Below are 17,649 nucleotides of genomic sequence, written 5' to 3' on the forward strand. Positions count from 1 at the left end.
CAGGGGCTGTAGTGGAGTGGATGGCGGCCCCCAAAAGGGACATAGGATCCCCGGAAGCTGTGAATGTGATCTTCATTGGAAAAAGAGTCTACGTAGACATTAAGAAAAGGATATCCAGATGAGATCATCCTGGATTATTCGGGTGGGGCTGAGTCCAGTGACACGTTGCTGATGAGAGAAAGGCAGAGGAAATTGTGAAACACAGGAAAGCACGAGGACAAACGACATGGGAAGGCAGAAGCAGAGACTGACATGAGGAGCCATTAGCCATGCAATCCTCCCGGGTTGTCCCTTAGGCACTAACTCCAATGACAAGTGTTTTTATGAGAGAGGCAGAGATCTGAGACAGAGAATGAGAGAAAACCATGCGAAGACACAGGCAGAGATTGGAGCGATGTGGCCACGAGCCAAGGAACACCTGGAGCCCCCAGAAGCTGGATGAGACAAGGAGGGATCGTCCCCTAGAGCCTCTGGAGGGAGAGTCAGTTGCCCTGGTGACATTTGGAGTCTGGCCTGCAGAAGTGTGAGAAAATAAGTTTCTGTTGTTTTAAGCCACTCATTCGTGGTCACTTTTTACAGCAGCCACAGGAAACTAAGCTGGGGTCCAATCACAGACACCACGGGGCATCCATGGGTAAAAGAGGGTGCCCTGGTCACAGCCACAGCCCAATCAGCAGTGGTGGGTCAGGCTGTGAGGGCCTCTGCCATCGCATGGGCTGACTTCCTGTTGGCAAAGACGGAGGGAGGTCTCTGGCCTATGGTGGTTTAGTGAGTCGGGATGAGAAGCAGCTTCCAAGCCCCACCAAGTGCAGGACCAGGGGATGAGGAATGACATCCTCAGGCTGGGAGAGTCCCTGGAGGTCAGCAGCTGGGGTGGATGGGGCCACTTCAAAACAAGGCAGGAAGATCCCTGTTGCTACCAGCTGTGCCATCTTCTTGCTGTGACTCACCTGAGCACCGGCCATGGCAGGGGGCTGGGACAGGTTCATTCCCACAAATCCCAGCTCCACGTGACCCTGAGGAGTGACTGTGAACATGGGGTGGGGAAGATGGTGGAGCAGGGGCCACATGGAGCCCTCCCCAGGGTGCTTCAGGGAACCCTGTGGTACTCTGTGTCACTTCCCTGGATGGTCATCCTCATCCACAAATAGGAAGGGTGACAGCAACATCCAAGGAATCCAGCTTCTCAACTCCAGAGCCTCGCTAAGGTGGCTAGCTTGTCTCCTCCATCAGATGAGCACAGGGGGAGGGACTCCTTTTGCCCTGGAGTGGAGACGGAGAGAGCTGTCACCTCAGCCCTCTGTGGAAAAGCCTGGAAATTCCGCTGGGTTACACAGACCTTCTCTCTCCTGCCCGGCCTGACACGGAGCTTTGTAAGATTTATTTATTTTTAGGGTTCAGCTTACGAAGCATTCATATCTAAAAAGCACATTTCCCCAAATCTTTAAACGCTGCTATGCAACTAATAAATTAAACTACACATTTCATGAACCAATTGACTGGAGTGATTAAATGCTGATTTCACAGTTAGGCAAGGTCTTTTTTTCATTGTGGGAAAGTATACGTAACATTGATCGTGTGACCCATTTATATGTAAGTGTACAATTCCGTGACATAAGAACATTCAGAATGTGTTGAACCATCACCACTATCTGTACCTGACATTGTTCATCACCGGACACAAACTCCAGGCCCATTAAACACTAACTCCCCAGGGCCCCTGAACCCTTATCTCCACTTTCTGTCACTATGAATTTGCCTGTCCCAGGTCGCTCATAGAAGTGCCATCACACAGTATTTGTCCCTCTGTATGCCTTACTGAAATGTGGCTTTTTGGTGATCTTGGCCCTATGAGCAGAACATCACATGAACCACAAAGTGTCACATCACTGGATCCCATGGCTGAAACTTCGCTGAACAGAGAGACCCTGGTGACCTGAGCCTTAGTTCCCTTCCATCCTGCCCTTGACGGGGCCTGGGCCCATGGCATGTTTCCATGAGTGACACAGTCCCTGGGCCAGGCCCATCTCCCACGGAGAAGCCCTCCCGCCCTGCCCTGGGCCCAGACCACCTTCCTGCCTTTTTGGCTAATTGGACTTGATTGGGCGAGCCCTGGCAGGATGGGTGGGGATCAGGGTGTCGTTGGAGGGGGAAGGTAGGGGCAGGGGACGCCCTCCCGCTGCCGGGCGTCGCACTTCGGGGTGGCCCATCCCCCCCTCTGCCTCCTCCCTGCACACCCCGCCAGGGCTCGTCCCAGGGCTGGGACTCCGGTTCCAAGGAGAGCGCTGTTGTGGGGAGTGGTCGACCGAGGCCGCGGTGGTGGTCGGCGGGGTGGCCCCGCGTGGCATCCCCTGTCCGGGGGTGGGGGTGGCGCTCGGGGCCATTGAGGGCGGCCGTCCAGCCGCCGCGGCCCTCTCCCTGGCCACAGGGGTGGAGGGGGTCGTTCGGTCCGGACCCCGCCTGCCTCCACTGCCCCTCTTCTCTCCCGCGAGTGGAGGTCACCAGCAGGCCGGCCGTCAGCGGCGCTGGGCGCCGGCCCCGTCGGGGTAGAGCGGCAGGGTCTCTCGGGTGTCGGGCTCACGCCTCCGCCGGTGCCGCGGCGGACGCCATGGTCCACGGGGTCGACCAGATGTCCCCGTCACACTAGGTCTCTTTGGGGCTGGCATCGGCCCCTGCGGCCTCATTGACCCTACGGGTCTCCGGGAGAAGGTTCTGCAGCTGCACCTTCTTGACTCCCTCTCACTTCCTTACTACGTGGCCAAAGCTGTGACTATTTTTCTTCTCTCTCTCTCTCTCTCCTCTTCGTTTCTTTACTCCCCACCCCCCTTTTTTTCCCAAACGCACGCAATTATCACGCTCATGAACTATTACGGGACCTGGCCTGACTTTAATTTCCGCCCCCCTCCCTTCCAGTCCCCCGCTGGCAATGCTCACCCGGGCCGGTGTGCCGCTGAACTCACTGGTCGACCAGATGCCCGGTCTCTGGCAGCCATCGCGGCAGAGGCTTCGGGTTGGATTTGGTCCCTTTGGTCCCACTGCCCCTAGGGGTCGCCCTCCGGTCGGTATTCCTCCGGCGCGGGGCGCGGGGGAGGGGCGCACCCGAGTGTTGCTCTCGGAGTTTGTGTCTGCAGCTTGTTGATTTGCTCTCACTCCCCTACTATGTGACCGCGGTGTGACTTTCTTTTTTGCCCTTTCATTTTATTTATTCTCTCTTTGCCTTTTCCTGCCGCTTTTTTTCCCCTGTATTCATGGTTTCACGTCACACGGGTGATGTGCCGACACACTAGGAAGCACATCTCACACGTGTGTGTGAACACTCAATCACCATGTTTATGAACTATGAAGGGATCTGGTGTGACTTTGTGATTATTTTCTTTTTCCCTCCCTCCCCTCTCTCCCTCCCTCCCCCCTTTCGCCGCGCTGACAATGAGCTCCGCGAGCTCGTGTGCCCGCTTGGGAATCGGCTGCAGACGTCGTGGCCCCGGGTCCGCCACATGTTGTCCTTGGCCTCCCTTGGCACAGTGCCCTGGGGTCCACCAGAAGTCTCCGGCAAATTGGGGCCGTAGGGTGCTGTTGACGGTGTGGTCACTAGGTGTCGCTCTGGGCTCAGTATTCTTCCTTCTCGCTGTGACTTTGGTCTCTTTTTTCAAAATTTCTTTCTTCTTTTTCCCTTTGTTCATTTTCCCTTTTTCATCTCTTTCTCTGTTTCTTTTTTCGCGTCAGATGGGTGCTGTGTGGACGAAACGCAGTGTGAGGGAGAAGACACGTCTCACACGTGCGTGTCAACACCGGGTCGTCACGATTGGAAGCTACAGATCGATCTGGTAGGACTTTTTAATTGTTTTCTTTTTTCTTTCTTTTTTCTCTCTCTCTATATTTTTAATTAGTAAGACTGACAATGCGCACTGCCTGCCGGTGTTACTCCGTAGAGCTCACGGGTGAAGTCCACTCGGAAAATGCGCTCCAAGGAGGAAGGGGAGCTGGACGGGCCACGCACGGTGTGCCCCACCCCCACCCCTCCCCACCCCACTCCCATCAGAGGGTCGGTTCCTTTCAGGCTGACACTGGCACCGGTTATTGGGTGTCACCTAGCGGCCACTTTGATCAGACATCGGGATGGGGAAAGTCAGCTGATGTTGGGAGCTTAAGAGTTGACTCCTTAGAGGTGTGGAGGGCGGGGCGGGGTTCCCATCAGCAGCGGGGAGTAGAGCACAGTAGGGTCCCACCCTCTTCTTCCTGGGCCCGCAGCTCTGGGCCCCGCCCGAGGCAGCGCTAGCCTCTAGCGGGTCTCCGCCCACCCGCCCTGTTGTCTGCGGGAGGCGCCCCTCCTCCCGCTCCCTGCCTCCTCCCGGGACCATAGGCCTCTGCCCGTAGTTTTTTTTTTTTCTTTTGTTTCTGTTTTACCTTGTTTTTTAGGTTTATTGAATATCATATCGTATAAAAATTTAAATCACAGAATGAATTATATAACAAGATGTGTCTTTTTATCCTATGCTGAGAACAATGCATTTTCTCTTCCTGTCCTGGAAGAAATACAAAGTTGTTCATGATACCTCCAACTCATCTTCCAGTTTCCCTGACTCAAAACACTGTCAACACAATGTATCCGATCCTGTCTCTTTGTGTGTGCACGAGGACGCCTGAACCTATTTCTTTTCGGCATCAGGCTCATATCTTTTGGCACCGTGCTCTTTTGTTAGAACCGGTTCCCTGTTCGGCCCCAGGAACAGAATGGCAGAGTCCAAGGCTGCAAAAGGCAAAGGAGTTTATTGGCTGGCTCGAGCCAGGGTCCAAGTCTCAGAGCACCAACGAACGCAGTGGTCTCTTTACGAACTAGGACCCTGCCCTGGGGTAAAAACTAAGCTTTTATGCTTTTCAGTAGGTTGCATACGCTGTGCACACCATTCCCCCTCCCCCCTTAGTTCATTTGCTCCTTCAAAGGTGGCTTGATCGAGTTGTCTCCTGATTGGTTGGTTCCAAGGTGCTCCAATACTTTTCCAGCTGTTTTGCAGAGTCATTGGGCAGGAAGAGGAGGACCCGTCCCAGGAACTCGTGACTTAGGCCCACCCGTCTTGGGGAAACTGAAACTTAGGGCTGTGTCAGGAGATTCAGCCTGTCATGGAGTCAGTCACTCCTGCTCCCCCTTCTGCCCTTCACTTTGATCTTAGAAAATCGGGCTTCCTTGGTCATTGGCTGAAAGGGAGCAAACTCAGCAATCAGATTTAAGTGACTTGACTACAGTAACTGGGGACTGGGAAATTTTATTTAATTGAGAATATACATTCCTTAGTGAATATGGTGAGCACCTCATTCCTGTGGGGCCTCTGGGACAATGAAAATAACCTCTGTTGGTGGATAGGTGTCAATGACAGTCCTCGTGCAGCTTGTGGTATTTAAACATTTATAAAAGGAAAATCATTCATTTCCCTAATGATCGTGGACAAGTCTGCTGAATTTTTTATAATGTCCTTGAAACATATAAAACATGCTTCATACTTAACGTAGCCAACCGAAAAGTTTCTTCTAGGCACAAACTATTTCACATCATGAGTTTCTCGATGTCATAGAAGTAATGGCCTAGGGGGAAAAAAAGGAAAAAAAAAAAAAAAAAAGGACAGAAAGATTTTCTGTCCTTTTAAAACTCCCCTCCCCACGGGTTTCGGAACTTATAGTCTGGCCTATATCCCCAAGGCAAGTTAAATCTTTTCTTAAAACTCCCAAGTGGTCCCCAGCCCCCAGGTGAGTGGCCAGCAGAGTTCACAGGCTTTGTTTTTGGCAGAGTTGGGATGATTGAAATAATTAACCACAATCATTGCTAAAGCTGAGAACCCTCCCTTTAAAAGCTCTGTATTTCTGCCTAGCCCTATGTTCAGGAACTTTGGGATTTTGAGACAAGCAGTTCTACCCTATTTCCTCCTTTCCCAGCAAAATAGACTCTCTCTTTCTATCTTTGGAGAAAACTGCAGGTTTAAGCGATAGAATAAGTACTTTACTTGGGGTAAAAGTGATTGAACTTCAGTGCTGTGCCTGGAGAAATATCACCTACCTGGACAAAGGCCTAAACTTGAGTTATCAAAATAGAAAATTGGATGAGGTGCTGGTAGAGACTTTGATTAGCTATCAAAAAACCAAGATTTTGGTGACTCCTTTGGCACAGGATCTTGTAAATTCCATTCCTTACACTGAGAAGGTGTAACCTGTCTCTTCAGAAGCTGTTCCCAGTCACCTTAGGAGACTGTGGAGAATTCTCACAAACTACTTCGTGAGCCTCTCTTTTAAGGGTTCTTTCCTTCCAAGTTTCGACCTCGTTGGAAAGACGATGATTACTGGTTAAATCTGGGGAGGGAAAAACGGGAGACTGTAAGACTTCTCAATTCTTAAAATGTATTGGCATTTACATTAAAAATTTAAAAATACTATGGTGAAATATACATAAGAAAATTTACCATTTTATCACATTTACATTTTATTTTCAACCTGATGCTTCCTGTTTGGACTAATTCTACTGTTCAGAAAATGAAAGGGATCTATATAGATTGAATAATTGTAGTAAACTTCCATGATCATGGAGTCTTGAAAAGAAAGCTGAAAGTATGACATTAGGTTTTCAAACGAATCAGTGATGTCATCTGGAGTGGTTTATCTATTGACACTCTGCCATAATAATTTAACAAATTAGTCTCCTGGATATAAGAATCTTTGATGTACCTTTATTATTATAAGGGACATATTACACTGTACTTTATAAAAGATTAGGTAGTTACAGTTTCAGTTTTACAGGAAATGCCAGCAGCACTTATCTAGTTCCTCCAGAGAGAAACCTGGGAAGCAATCCTAGAAGCCTGGCTCTCCTATTTTTTTGCCTATTATTTTACCAGTCACCTGTCTGTTGATACAATCTCATACCTATCTTCCAAAGTCATCTCCTTATGTTCACCATATTGGTGACATGCTGGTCCATGTCAAAATTATCTTTTACCTGGGCTACCATACACAGAGTCTGAATTCAGGTTCCCCTATGATGCTCTAGCAGCCAAAGATGCTACATGATCTCATCAGGCCCTCAGCTTAAAACCCCCCAGTGCAGGTCATCCTCCCATTCCATTTAGGAGAACACCCAAACATCCTCTGAATGACCTAGAAGGGCCTGTGTGATCTGGATCCAGTTACCTCTGGCACCTCATCTCATACCTTACTCTGCCTCACTCTCTACAGCTGGCCACAATGGATATCTCTCAGCCCCACCACTGGTCATTCTTCCTGACTCAAAGCTTGTGCATATGCTATTCCCTTGGCCTTGAAGGTTTATCCCTCTTCTTCTCTCATCTAGCCTAATTTCCACTCATTTTTCAGATATATTATTATGTAGGCATACCTTAGAGATATTGCAGGTTAGTGCCAGACCACAGCAAAAAACCAAGTCACACAAACTTTTGGTTTCCTAGTGTATATGTAAGTTTATGTTTACACTATAGTCTATTCAGTGTGGAATAGCATTATATCTTAAAAAAACAATGCACATACATTAAATAAGAAATACTCATGGCTAAAAAATGCTGATAGAGACATGAAGTGAGCACATGCTCCTGGAAAAATGGCACAAATACATTTGCTTCATGCAGGGTTGCCACAAACCTTCAAGTGGCAAAAATAAATAAATAAATACATAAAAGCAATATCTGCAAAGTGCAATAAAGCGAGGTGCAGTAAAACAAGGTCTGCTTGTATATTAGTTTCCCGATGACCACCCCTCCTCCCCAACACCTAGGTAATGTTAGATCCCTCTTTCACAGTAGAATCCTTTTAGAATGTCTTTTGGGGATTTGTTTTTTGCTCGTTTTAATAGTACTCATTGCAAACAATCAGTTATTTGTAAAATTATTGAATGTCTATTTGTCTTCTACTGTACATTAGCAGAGTGCTTGGCACAAAGATCTTTCATGGAGGTAGAAGCCAAATAGTTAAATTTGTTAGCTCTGTTTAATAAAGTCAAAAAGCTATGATAATGTACTTAAGGGGTTCTCTGAGTAAGGCCTCACTGGCTTGGGTATATGAACTTGTGGTGTATTTCAGCTGCCCCCTCAAAGGTCTTTATTCACTCCCTGGTTCCTGGCTTAGTTAAAAATAGGTCAGCTGATGGATAGCAAACATTGGGAATGGTGCTACCATATTCTTAATTTTTTAAAAGACATTTACTACCTGAGTTCTAAAAATTACTTTCTCCATAATGTGTGAATGGTTACCACCTGCAAAAGTATGTATACATACTATGCCCCTACATATATATAATAGCCATAAACATAATATCTATATCATGTCAGCAAATCTTACCTTAGCAGTTCATTCATTTGCTTTGTTAGCTGTTCATTTTGCTGCTTTAATTTAGAAATTTCCTTTTGTAGCCTTACATATTCACTTTTCATAATAAGAGCTTTTGTGCTTTGTACAATGCCGCTACCACCCCCACAGGTTAAGGGTTTATTTAAAGGCTGAGAATCAATATGTTCTGATACCACTGTGGGAGGCAAATACACAAATAGGTGATAATTTCAATGATTTTCAAAGTTCAAAATAAAGGAAATATTACTAAGTACAATAAGCCACTATAAAAACCCAACCACCTTAACCACCATGTCCCTGGAAGTCACCCTTGACTTTTTCGTTTTACCTCACATACCCTGCCTGTTCAATCATCAATTCTAAATATCTCTAGACTCTATCTCAACCAATTCCACTACAATATCTAGCTCACTAAAATCTTTCATCTTGACTGCACCAGTAGCAATCCTCCCCTGTTAGAGCTGTCCTTCACTGATCTACCTTCTATATCAGTGCTCACCTGGAGGGCTTGTTATAACCCAGTGTGTGCATGTGTATGTATGTGTGTGTGGTCCACCCCCAGTCATTCAATGCACTTTAAGTATTCAATACATACTTGTTAATAAACCTTGGTATGATATGGAAGCATATATTATTAAGTATTCTATACTATGTGTGTAAAAGTAACATAAGAGACTGTAAATTGTAGGTAGAGCTGCATAAAAATGTGAGGTGTTTATAAAGTGGAATAATCCATTGGGTCACCAACAATTCACAAGAGTGGTAGGGTGTGTGTGTGTATGTGTGTGTGTGTGTGTGTAGATTCTTGCTGTTCATTTTATTTTGAATTTAGGTGTACTATGTACCTGCAAGTTAAGAGTGAGTATCCTGGTGTGTGTGTGTGTGTGTGTGTGTGTGTGTGAAGTGTGTGTGTGTGTGTGTGTGTGTGTGTGTGTGTGTGTAGATTCTTGCTGTTCATTTTATTTTGAATTTAGGTGTACTATGTACCTGCAAGTTAAGAGTGAGTATCCTGGTGTGGGTGGGTGGGTGGGTGGGTGGGTGTGGGTGTGTGTGTGTGTGTGTAGATTCTTGCTGTTCATTTTATTTTGAATTTAGGTGTACTATGTACCTGCAAGTTAAGAGTGAGTATCCTGACCCTTCTGTAACAAAGAATCCTCACTTCTACTTTCATCCCTTGAAGTTTTCCAGGTAGGAGCTGTGATTGTTCTGCAATAGGCACTGGGAAAGTTCAGCTACAATAGGTACTAGGCAACATCTTTAACACCATCTCTACTTTTTTAATGAGTGGATAATAATACAAGCAGATATCATCTTATATTTTGATTTTCATTTATCTTCAATGTGCTTTCACACACAACTTTTGGCTTGATCTTTATAACAAGTATATATATGTATAAGCTTATAAGCTGATCCTGCGATTTCACACAGCCATTAAATGAGGCCTGTGCCAGACTTTTAGTTCAGTGCTTATTGTACTATACAAAGCTATCCCAAGCACTGTTCAGCATTCTCTTTTCAAATAAAACCCAAGAGACAGAAATATAGAAAAAGATAGTTTGAGAAATGTTTAAGCAGAAACATGACCATTAGATCTAAAAAGTATATTTAAATTTCAGAGTTTTGCAAGTACATATTAACTTGGTATTTTTAGTTTTAAGAACACTAATAATTATTTATTCTTACTACACACTGATTATAATTTATTAGTTGCATAAAATTAAAACCTATTAAGACATGTGTTTGATTTTTATTAGGAAGGGTACTTCTACTTTGATTGTTAAGTCATTCTTTTATAGTATTGAAGGTATCTTCATTAATATGTAAAAATATGATAATGCAAAAGTAGAATTCATATATTTTTCAATAATCTATAATGGATAAACACTTGAGATTATCATAAACTAAGGAGATGTCAGTCAGAAGATAAATATGATTCGAATAAATTCATGTGAAAAACAGATTAGTGGTTAACTTAGGTTTACTCTTGACTGTCACATATATAATAGTAGTCTTCAAAGTCTGTTATAACTGTGTTGAGAAGTAACATGGAAAGGATCTGAAAATATCTGCACTTTATACTTACTTGAGGTATCTTGGGCCTGTTGAATTCTTCTAAGATTTTCTCTCAGTAGCCTTATAACTTCTGTTTGATGTTCTATTGTGGCTTTTGTGGAAGTAATTCTAACAAGAACGATAAAAATACGGAACTAATTTTTTATGGGAGAATAACAGAACTGCTGTCAAGAATTTTCAAATACAGCATATTGATATAATATCCATCAGCTGCAGCAGATAGGCCCTCATGATATCTCTCTGGTATCATGCCCTTTATGGCTGTAATGCCATGAAATTAGAAGTAGTTTGTTTAGTTATAGGGACAGTCCAATATTCTTAATATTGAAAAAACAGTTCTTTTAAAATTTCTGCAGGCCCAAGAGCTATTAATTGGATATTGAACAAAATTATATTTGGAGGTACCATAAAACAAATAATTGAGCTATTATCATGGGGTCCTAGAGACATCTTAAAGGTACAATTAATAAAACATGAAAGAGAAAAAGCAGTTTCATTTCTACATTGTCAGGAAGGCAAACCCTGACTGGAGCTCTGGTCTAAAGTGCTACAGTCAAAGGTCTAATTCTGATCATTGTGCCCCATTAGAGAAATTTTATGAATTGTTGGTTTGGGCATTAATTATCAATGATAAATTATAAGACTTTCTGCCTTTCTTAACTACTATGAAGGTATCTGCTGACTTTATTCTATAAGTAAAATTGGTTTTTATAATTAAGAACCTAATAGGTATCTATTTCATTAAAATCAATAGGTCTTATCAATGGAAGTCTGGTTAGACAGCATGAAGATTCAGAGTGCTACTTTTGGGGCAAAATTACAGGTGATCATTAAATATTTATTCAAGATTTATAGGAAGAATGAAGTGTTAGGAGATGGAAGACATCTTAACAAATTCTCTAATATAAACCTTTCTTTTTACTGATTATGAATGTGAGGACCAGAGAGATTAAATAGTTTAAGGTGATGCACTAATAAGTGGGAAGAGATTTCTAATTTAGTTTTCTTGACTCTCTGTTTAATGTTCTCTTTCTTATGCTATACCACAAAGAAATTTAGGCATACTATTATGCACAATGTTACTTGTAAATAAATCAATAAGAAGAAGACATGCTCTTGGGCTCTAGGAAATATAACCTTTACACAAAAACACAACAGGAAGAACAAATGAAATTAAGAGAAACAGCAGAAACCTTAGTCAAACTGCTAAAGACCCCCCCCAGACACATAAAGGTTAACATCACTTTCAAGCATGAAAAAGCCATTTTAAAGTTGTTTTACATGATTAAAGAAGCAGCATTCAAAGACACAGTGAGGTAATTGATCAGAATTGTGCGTAGTTTTAAAAACTTTGCATATGTAATGAGAATTAAATAAGTTAAAAAATCTATGTTTGTATTTTTATAAAAAGCAATAACAATATTTAAATTGTATTTTAAATAGTTAACTAATCAAAGAGATTTACGTAATTTACAATGGAAATTTAAGCTATTAAAGCCATGTTCAGTTAAGGCAAAGACATACTCTTTTTCAAATTCTTTGGCATTTTTCATTTTCTCTAAGTCTATTTTCACCAGCTTCGTTTTCAGATCTTCAATTTCTGCTTTATAGGGCTTCGATCCTAAAGCAACTTTGTCCTAATTTTTTAGAGAATATAAAAATAAAATAATTATTAGAGCAAGAGCAGTTTCAATTTCTCCAGTGTTAAAGAGTAGTTAGATGCCTTTGCTGTAATAAGAATATTTTAAAATAGTAAACAACTCCAAATATATGAAAAACATGAAAGGCATGAATTTTAACTGAATGATAATAACTATGTGATATGAATTATGTTTGAATCTAATATGTATAGATATGATTTTTATTTCTTAAAATGAGCATTTTTCCCCATTAGAAAATGATATAACTACAAAATGAAACACTTTGAAAATAATGAAATAGGTGGACCAAGGTAAATCAGGAAATTAAACAGAAAGATGTCAGAGGAGCAACGTAAACATCAAGGGAGAACTACATTCAAGCCACAAAGCAAAGCACTACTGGGTATATTTTGTAGCGAAAGACAGTCCAACGTAGTGGAATAAATATATCTACTATCCACGCAGAGTATATGTGTGTGTACAAAATTAAAAAAAATGATCGACTATTTTTTACAGAAATTTTAGGTTTACAGAAAAATTGAATGGAAAATACTGAGAGTTCCTATATATTCCTGTCCCCACCCCTTTTTCTTCATTTTTCTTTATTTTTTTGTCACTTGGGCTGGAGGGCAGGGGCATCATCACAGCTCACTGCGACCTCAAACTCCTGGGCTAAAGCGATCTTTCTGCCTCAGCCTCCTGAGTAGCTGGGACAACATGTGTGTGCCACCACACCCACCTAATTATTCTATTTTTTGTAGAGGCAGGGTCAGACTGGTCTTGAACTCCTGGCCTCAAGTGATCCTCCTGCCTCAGCCTCCCAGAGTGCTAGGATTACAAGTGTGAGCCACTGTGCCCAGCCCTTTTTCCCTATTATCAACATCATGCATTAGTATGGTACATTTGTTACAAGTAATGAACTAAGATTGAGATATTATTAATTGAAAAAGTTAAAATCCATAGTTTACATTAGGGCTTCTTATTGGTATTATACATTTAACAAATGTATAATGACATGTCCATCATTATATTTAATAGTATCATACAGGTTAGTTTCACTGCCCTAAAAATCTCTTGTGCTTTGCCTATTCATCCCTCCCACCCCTCACCAATCCCTGGTAACAGCTAATCTTCTTACAGTGTCCACTGCCTTTCCCAAAATGTCATATATTTGGAACCATATTAGCAATACACATTTAACATTCTCCCGTCTTTTTATAGCTCATTTCTTTTCATTGCAGAATAATATTCCACTGCATGATATACTGCAGTTTATTTATCCATTCACCTATTGAAAGACAGCTTGGTCGTTTCTAAGTTTTGGCAATTATGAATATAGCAGCTATAAACATACACATGTGGCTTTTGTGTAAGCTATGTTTTCAACTCATCTGAATAAATACAAAGGAGAACAACTGCTGGATCATATGGTAAGAATATGTTTAGTTTTGTAAGAAATGGCCAAACTGTCTTCCAAATGGCTGTACTATTTTGCATTCCCACCAGCAATGAATGATGTTCCTGTCGTTCCCCATTCTCACCAGAATTTGGTGTTGTCAATGTTCTGGATTTTGGTATTCTAGTAGGTGTGGCTCTCATTGTTGTTTTAATTTGCAATTCCCTGATGACATATGATGTGGGGCATCTCTTTATATGGTTATTTGCTATCTACATATCTTCTTTGGTGAGGTACCTGTTCAGATCTTTTGCTTTTTGTTTTATAATGTGAACTGTTTTGCTAGCACATCGCTAATTTGGGGGATATACAGATGCACCTGATTAGACCTCAGGGCTCAATTTGGGCTGGGCAGGTAAGGAAAGGGTGAGAAGCAGACGATTCTAAGAATAATGTGAATTTGCACTCAAAAACAAATCCTGTTAAAATTGTATTTATTTTTAGTTCATTAAATTGCTCATTGTAAAAAAATAATTTATTTTTCTAGCATATAAAAGCATTCAATATTGCATTTCATTTCTAATTAAGTTACTTCCTTTTTTCATGCTTGAGTATTGAACTTCAGACACACATGGGTATAGTAAGAATTTGTGGTGAAAGGGAAGAACACAGCACCAAATTATTTGTCACATTCAATAGGTGAAAAAAAACAACAATTTTTATTTATAAAATAAGTTTAAGTTACCTGAAGTACTTGGATTGTTTCTTTTATTTTTCCAAGACATCTATTTGATTCATTAACTTTGGCTTGAAGTTTTGCTATTGTGTCATTAGTCACCTCAAGTTCCTTCTGCATCTTTATAATCTTGTCTTCCTTATGCATAGCACTTTCGTTAGCTTCACATAGTGAAGTTTCCAGCTCCTGAATTTTTTCTATTAGAAAAGCACACATTCATAAGGTCTATCATAAAGACAGAATCAGAATCACAGTGCACAAACTTGGGACTAAGACGATCACATTTAGGTGTTATGAATTTTTTCAAAGATAGCATTAACAAAGAATAGAAAAGAAAGGCTAAAGGTCAATCTACATGTATTTTATTTTCTTCATTTAAAAGATGATTTTTGGTTTAAAAAATGCCAAAAGTTTACATTATAACCTGCCCACAAATTCTTAAACCATGCAGATGAATACAGCACAGTGGTTATGCTATTTACTGGTTAGTAGAGTGCTAAGCATATTCAATAGGCACTCCCATTTTAGGTGAACACGACTTAAAGAAAGTACATTTCTTAATTGACTCTCTAAAGTAATACCTGTAACATTCCTTTCCCTTCATTTTTATTAGTCTTAAAGGAAAAAATTCAAATATGTGGAAAATATTAAGAAGCACATAAGAATAAGCTTCCTCACTCTCAGATCCCCAGCTGACCCTAAAGCAATGACTAAAACACTATTTCAAGAGTATCCTTCTAGAAATTTTCTATCTGTATTTAAATATATATGAATATATAGTTTTAAAGTCAGTAATACACACTATATACTACTACAGTTCTGCTTTTAACTTGACAACATATTTTCCATATCTATTATCAACACATAGATCGTTCATATTTTTTGTCTTCATTGACACACAGAATCTCATTTCATGACGGTATCAAAAATTATTTAATCAGTTACCTACTATTGAATGTTTGGGTTGTTTCTAGTTTTTTAGTATTTGGATTATTCAAATAATGTACTGACAATTTTGTTATATTTTTAGCCTCTTTCATTTTTATTGTGGTTATAACATTAAGCAATATTAAAGACACTAATGATAATTAGAGAAAAGCTAAGTTGCCATTTCTTTCCAAGCTATTATTTGTTCTACATACAGACACAGACTATAGTTTAATACAAAGTCACATGATTTAGAAAATTTATAATGTATGATAATAATACCTAAAGTGGTAGTAACTTAACTATATTGTATAAATTTAATAATCAAATCAAGCTACAGTTTACTTCTCTTTTATAGTCCAAAGGGAAGAGTTTACCTGATATCTAGCTTTATTGTTAATTCAGTTGAATGACAGCCACAGTAGAATTAACTGTATGTAAAAAATAAGGCCATCACATACATGAAAGTGTTGTTCTCATTCCTTAATAAATACATTCAATAGCATAATTTTGCTCTGAAGTCCATGATGAAGCTGCAAATTGAAGATATCTTACAAAAATTCTGTACCTCTGTGGTTAGTTGTATAGCTCTTGAGGTAATATGAGGATTCTTACTGTATTGTGTGTTAGGATTACTAACATGGACACCAGAAGCCTGGGTGATTTTCAAAGTTTGGTAGTTTTTAAATAGTTTTACATTTTGCTCTTTCAATGATTTCAGGTCATGCTCCCATTCTTTAGAGATGATAGCAATTCTTCCCTCAAACTCTGTTGATTCATTCATTATGGCCTATAAAACAGTAAAACATACCACTATAGCTCTAAAATCATTTATAGTAGTCCCTACTTTTTTGTGGTTTCAGTTATCCATGTTCAAAAGTTGTCTGAAAATATTAGATGGAAAATTCCAGAAATAAACCATTCATAAGTTTTAAATTGCATGCTGTTCTGAGTAACATGATGAAATCTCAAGCCATTCTGCTCAGTCTCACCTGGGATGTGAATCATCCCTTTGTACAGCATATCCATACTGTATATGCTACCTGCCCATTAGTCACTTAGTAGCCGTCTTGGTTATCAGATTGACTGATGCTGTATCAGTGCTTGTGTCCAAGTAACTTTTTTTTTTTGAGACAGAGTCTCAGTCTGTTGCCTGGGCTAGGGTGCCGTGGCATCAGCCTGGCTAACAGCAACCTCAAACTCCTGGGCTCAAGCCATCCTACTGCCTCAGCCTTCCGAGTAGCTGGGACTACAGGCATGCGCCACCATGCCCGGCTAATTTTTTCTATATATTTTTAGCTGCCCAGCTAATTTCTTTCTCTTTTTTGGGTAGAGAAGGGGTCTCACTCTTGCTCAGGCTGGTCTCAAACTCCTGAGCTCAAACAATCCCCCCACCTCAGCCTCCCAGAGTGCTAGGATTACAGGCATGAGCCACCATGCTCAGCCCCAAGTAACTCTTATTTTACTTAACAATGCCCCTAAAATGCAAGAGTAGTAATGCTAAAAATTCAGATATACCAAGAGGAGCTGTCAAGTGCTTCCTTTAAGTGAAGAGGTGAAAGTCCTCAATTTAATAAGAAAAAAAAATCATATGCTGAGGTTGCTAGTATCTATGGTAAAAACAAATCTTCCCATGAAATTGTAAAGAAGGAAAGAGAAATTCATGCTGGTTTTGCTATTGCATCTCCAATCTGCAAAAGTTATAGCCCCAGTGCATGACAGTGCTCAGTTAAGATGGAAAAAGCCTTACATTTGTGGGTGGAAGACATCAAAAGAAAAGTGTTCCAATTAATGACAAAATGCTGCACCAGAAAGTGTTGAGCCTATGCAAAGACTTCAGCAAGGGATCCCCCTAAAGCAAGTGACATCAAGCCATTTACTCTAGGTAAGGCATGGTTATACAGAAGATCAGTGTTAGCCTGCTAGATCACAATGCCTACGTGGTTCACTTCACTTCATCTTATCATGCAGAATTGTATCGTCATATATCATCACAAGAAGGAAGAGTATAGTACAATAAGCTATTTTGAGAGAGACACACCACATTCATGCGGAGTAAGCTACGCTCCCCACAAAGAGGTTTTTTTTTTCCGGTGGGGTCTCTCAGGCAGGCGTCGTTACAAAGGATGAAAAAATAGTAGGAAACAGAAATAAAAAATAATAATACACAGAGCCAAAGATATAGTTTATAAAGTAAAGGTTTATGAAAATACACAAAGGGAGGATATCCGGAAGGTATGTATCTTTCCCTCGGAGATATAACAAAGACTGAACTTTTTACATGGGTATTTACAGGGTAGATATATGCTTAGGTTGCCAAAGGCAATGGGATTTACATAATAATAGGAATTTTGGTTCAGGGTCAAAGTCTTCTAAAAGGCTACTACAGATCCTTTAACTCTATCTAGGTGAACAATGAGTTACAAAATCTTCTTAGGGCAAACTTCTAAGTTTTATGATAAGGCTATTACTTTACCAAAAAACAGAGACATGTTGGCTCCGGTAATTGTGTTCTTGGAGACAGAGATGATCTCAGA

The 17,649-nt window shown here is 41.0% G+C and overlaps 1 protein-coding gene and 1 pseudogene across 1 annotated transcript; both read right to left on the reverse strand.

Moving 5' to 3' along the window:
- Positions 1-3,257: 3,257 nt before the first annotated feature.
- On the reverse strand, positions 3,258-3,349 carry LOC123629009 (annotated as a pseudogene).
- A 1,730-nt stretch (positions 3,350-5,079) lies between these two features.
- LOC123628840 (centromere-associated protein E-like) lies at positions 5,080-15,720 on the reverse strand. The gene is made up of 6 exons (XM_045538810.1): positions 15,681-15,720; positions 14,195-14,382; positions 11,938-12,050; positions 10,424-10,521; positions 8,332-8,515; positions 5,080-6,336 (listed from the first exon to the last, which is right to left on the reverse strand). The coding sequence occupies exons 2-6, from the start codon at positions 14,330-14,332 to the stop codon at positions 6,324-6,326; spliced, it is 546 nt and encodes a 181-aa protein (XP_045394766.1). The 5' UTR covers positions 14,333-14,382; positions 15,681-15,720; the 3' UTR covers positions 5,080-6,323.
- Positions 15,721-17,649: the final 1,929 nt, after the last annotated feature.

Source organism: Lemur catta, chromosome X (assembly GCF_020740605.2).
Source record: "Lemur catta isolate mLemCat1 chromosome X, mLemCat1.pri, whole genome shotgun sequence".
NCBI lineage: Eukaryota > Metazoa > Chordata > Mammalia > Primates > Lemuridae > Lemur > Lemur catta.

Bases quoted from the DNA above. Each gene is read 5' to 3' on its own strand.
- LOC123628840 (XM_045538810.1), bottom strand. From the start codon at position 14,332: ATGCATAAGGAAGACAAGATTATAAAGATGCAGAAGGAACTTGAGGTG. The intron at 12,051-14,194 runs GTAACTTAAACT...CTAAAAAATTAG, and splicing joins AAACAATCCAAGTACTTCAG to GACAAAGTTGCTTTAGGATC. The intron at 10,522-11,937 runs GTATGTCTTTGC...CGTTCTTGTTAG, and splicing joins GCCAAAGAATTTGAAAAAGA to AATTACTTCCACAAAAGCCA.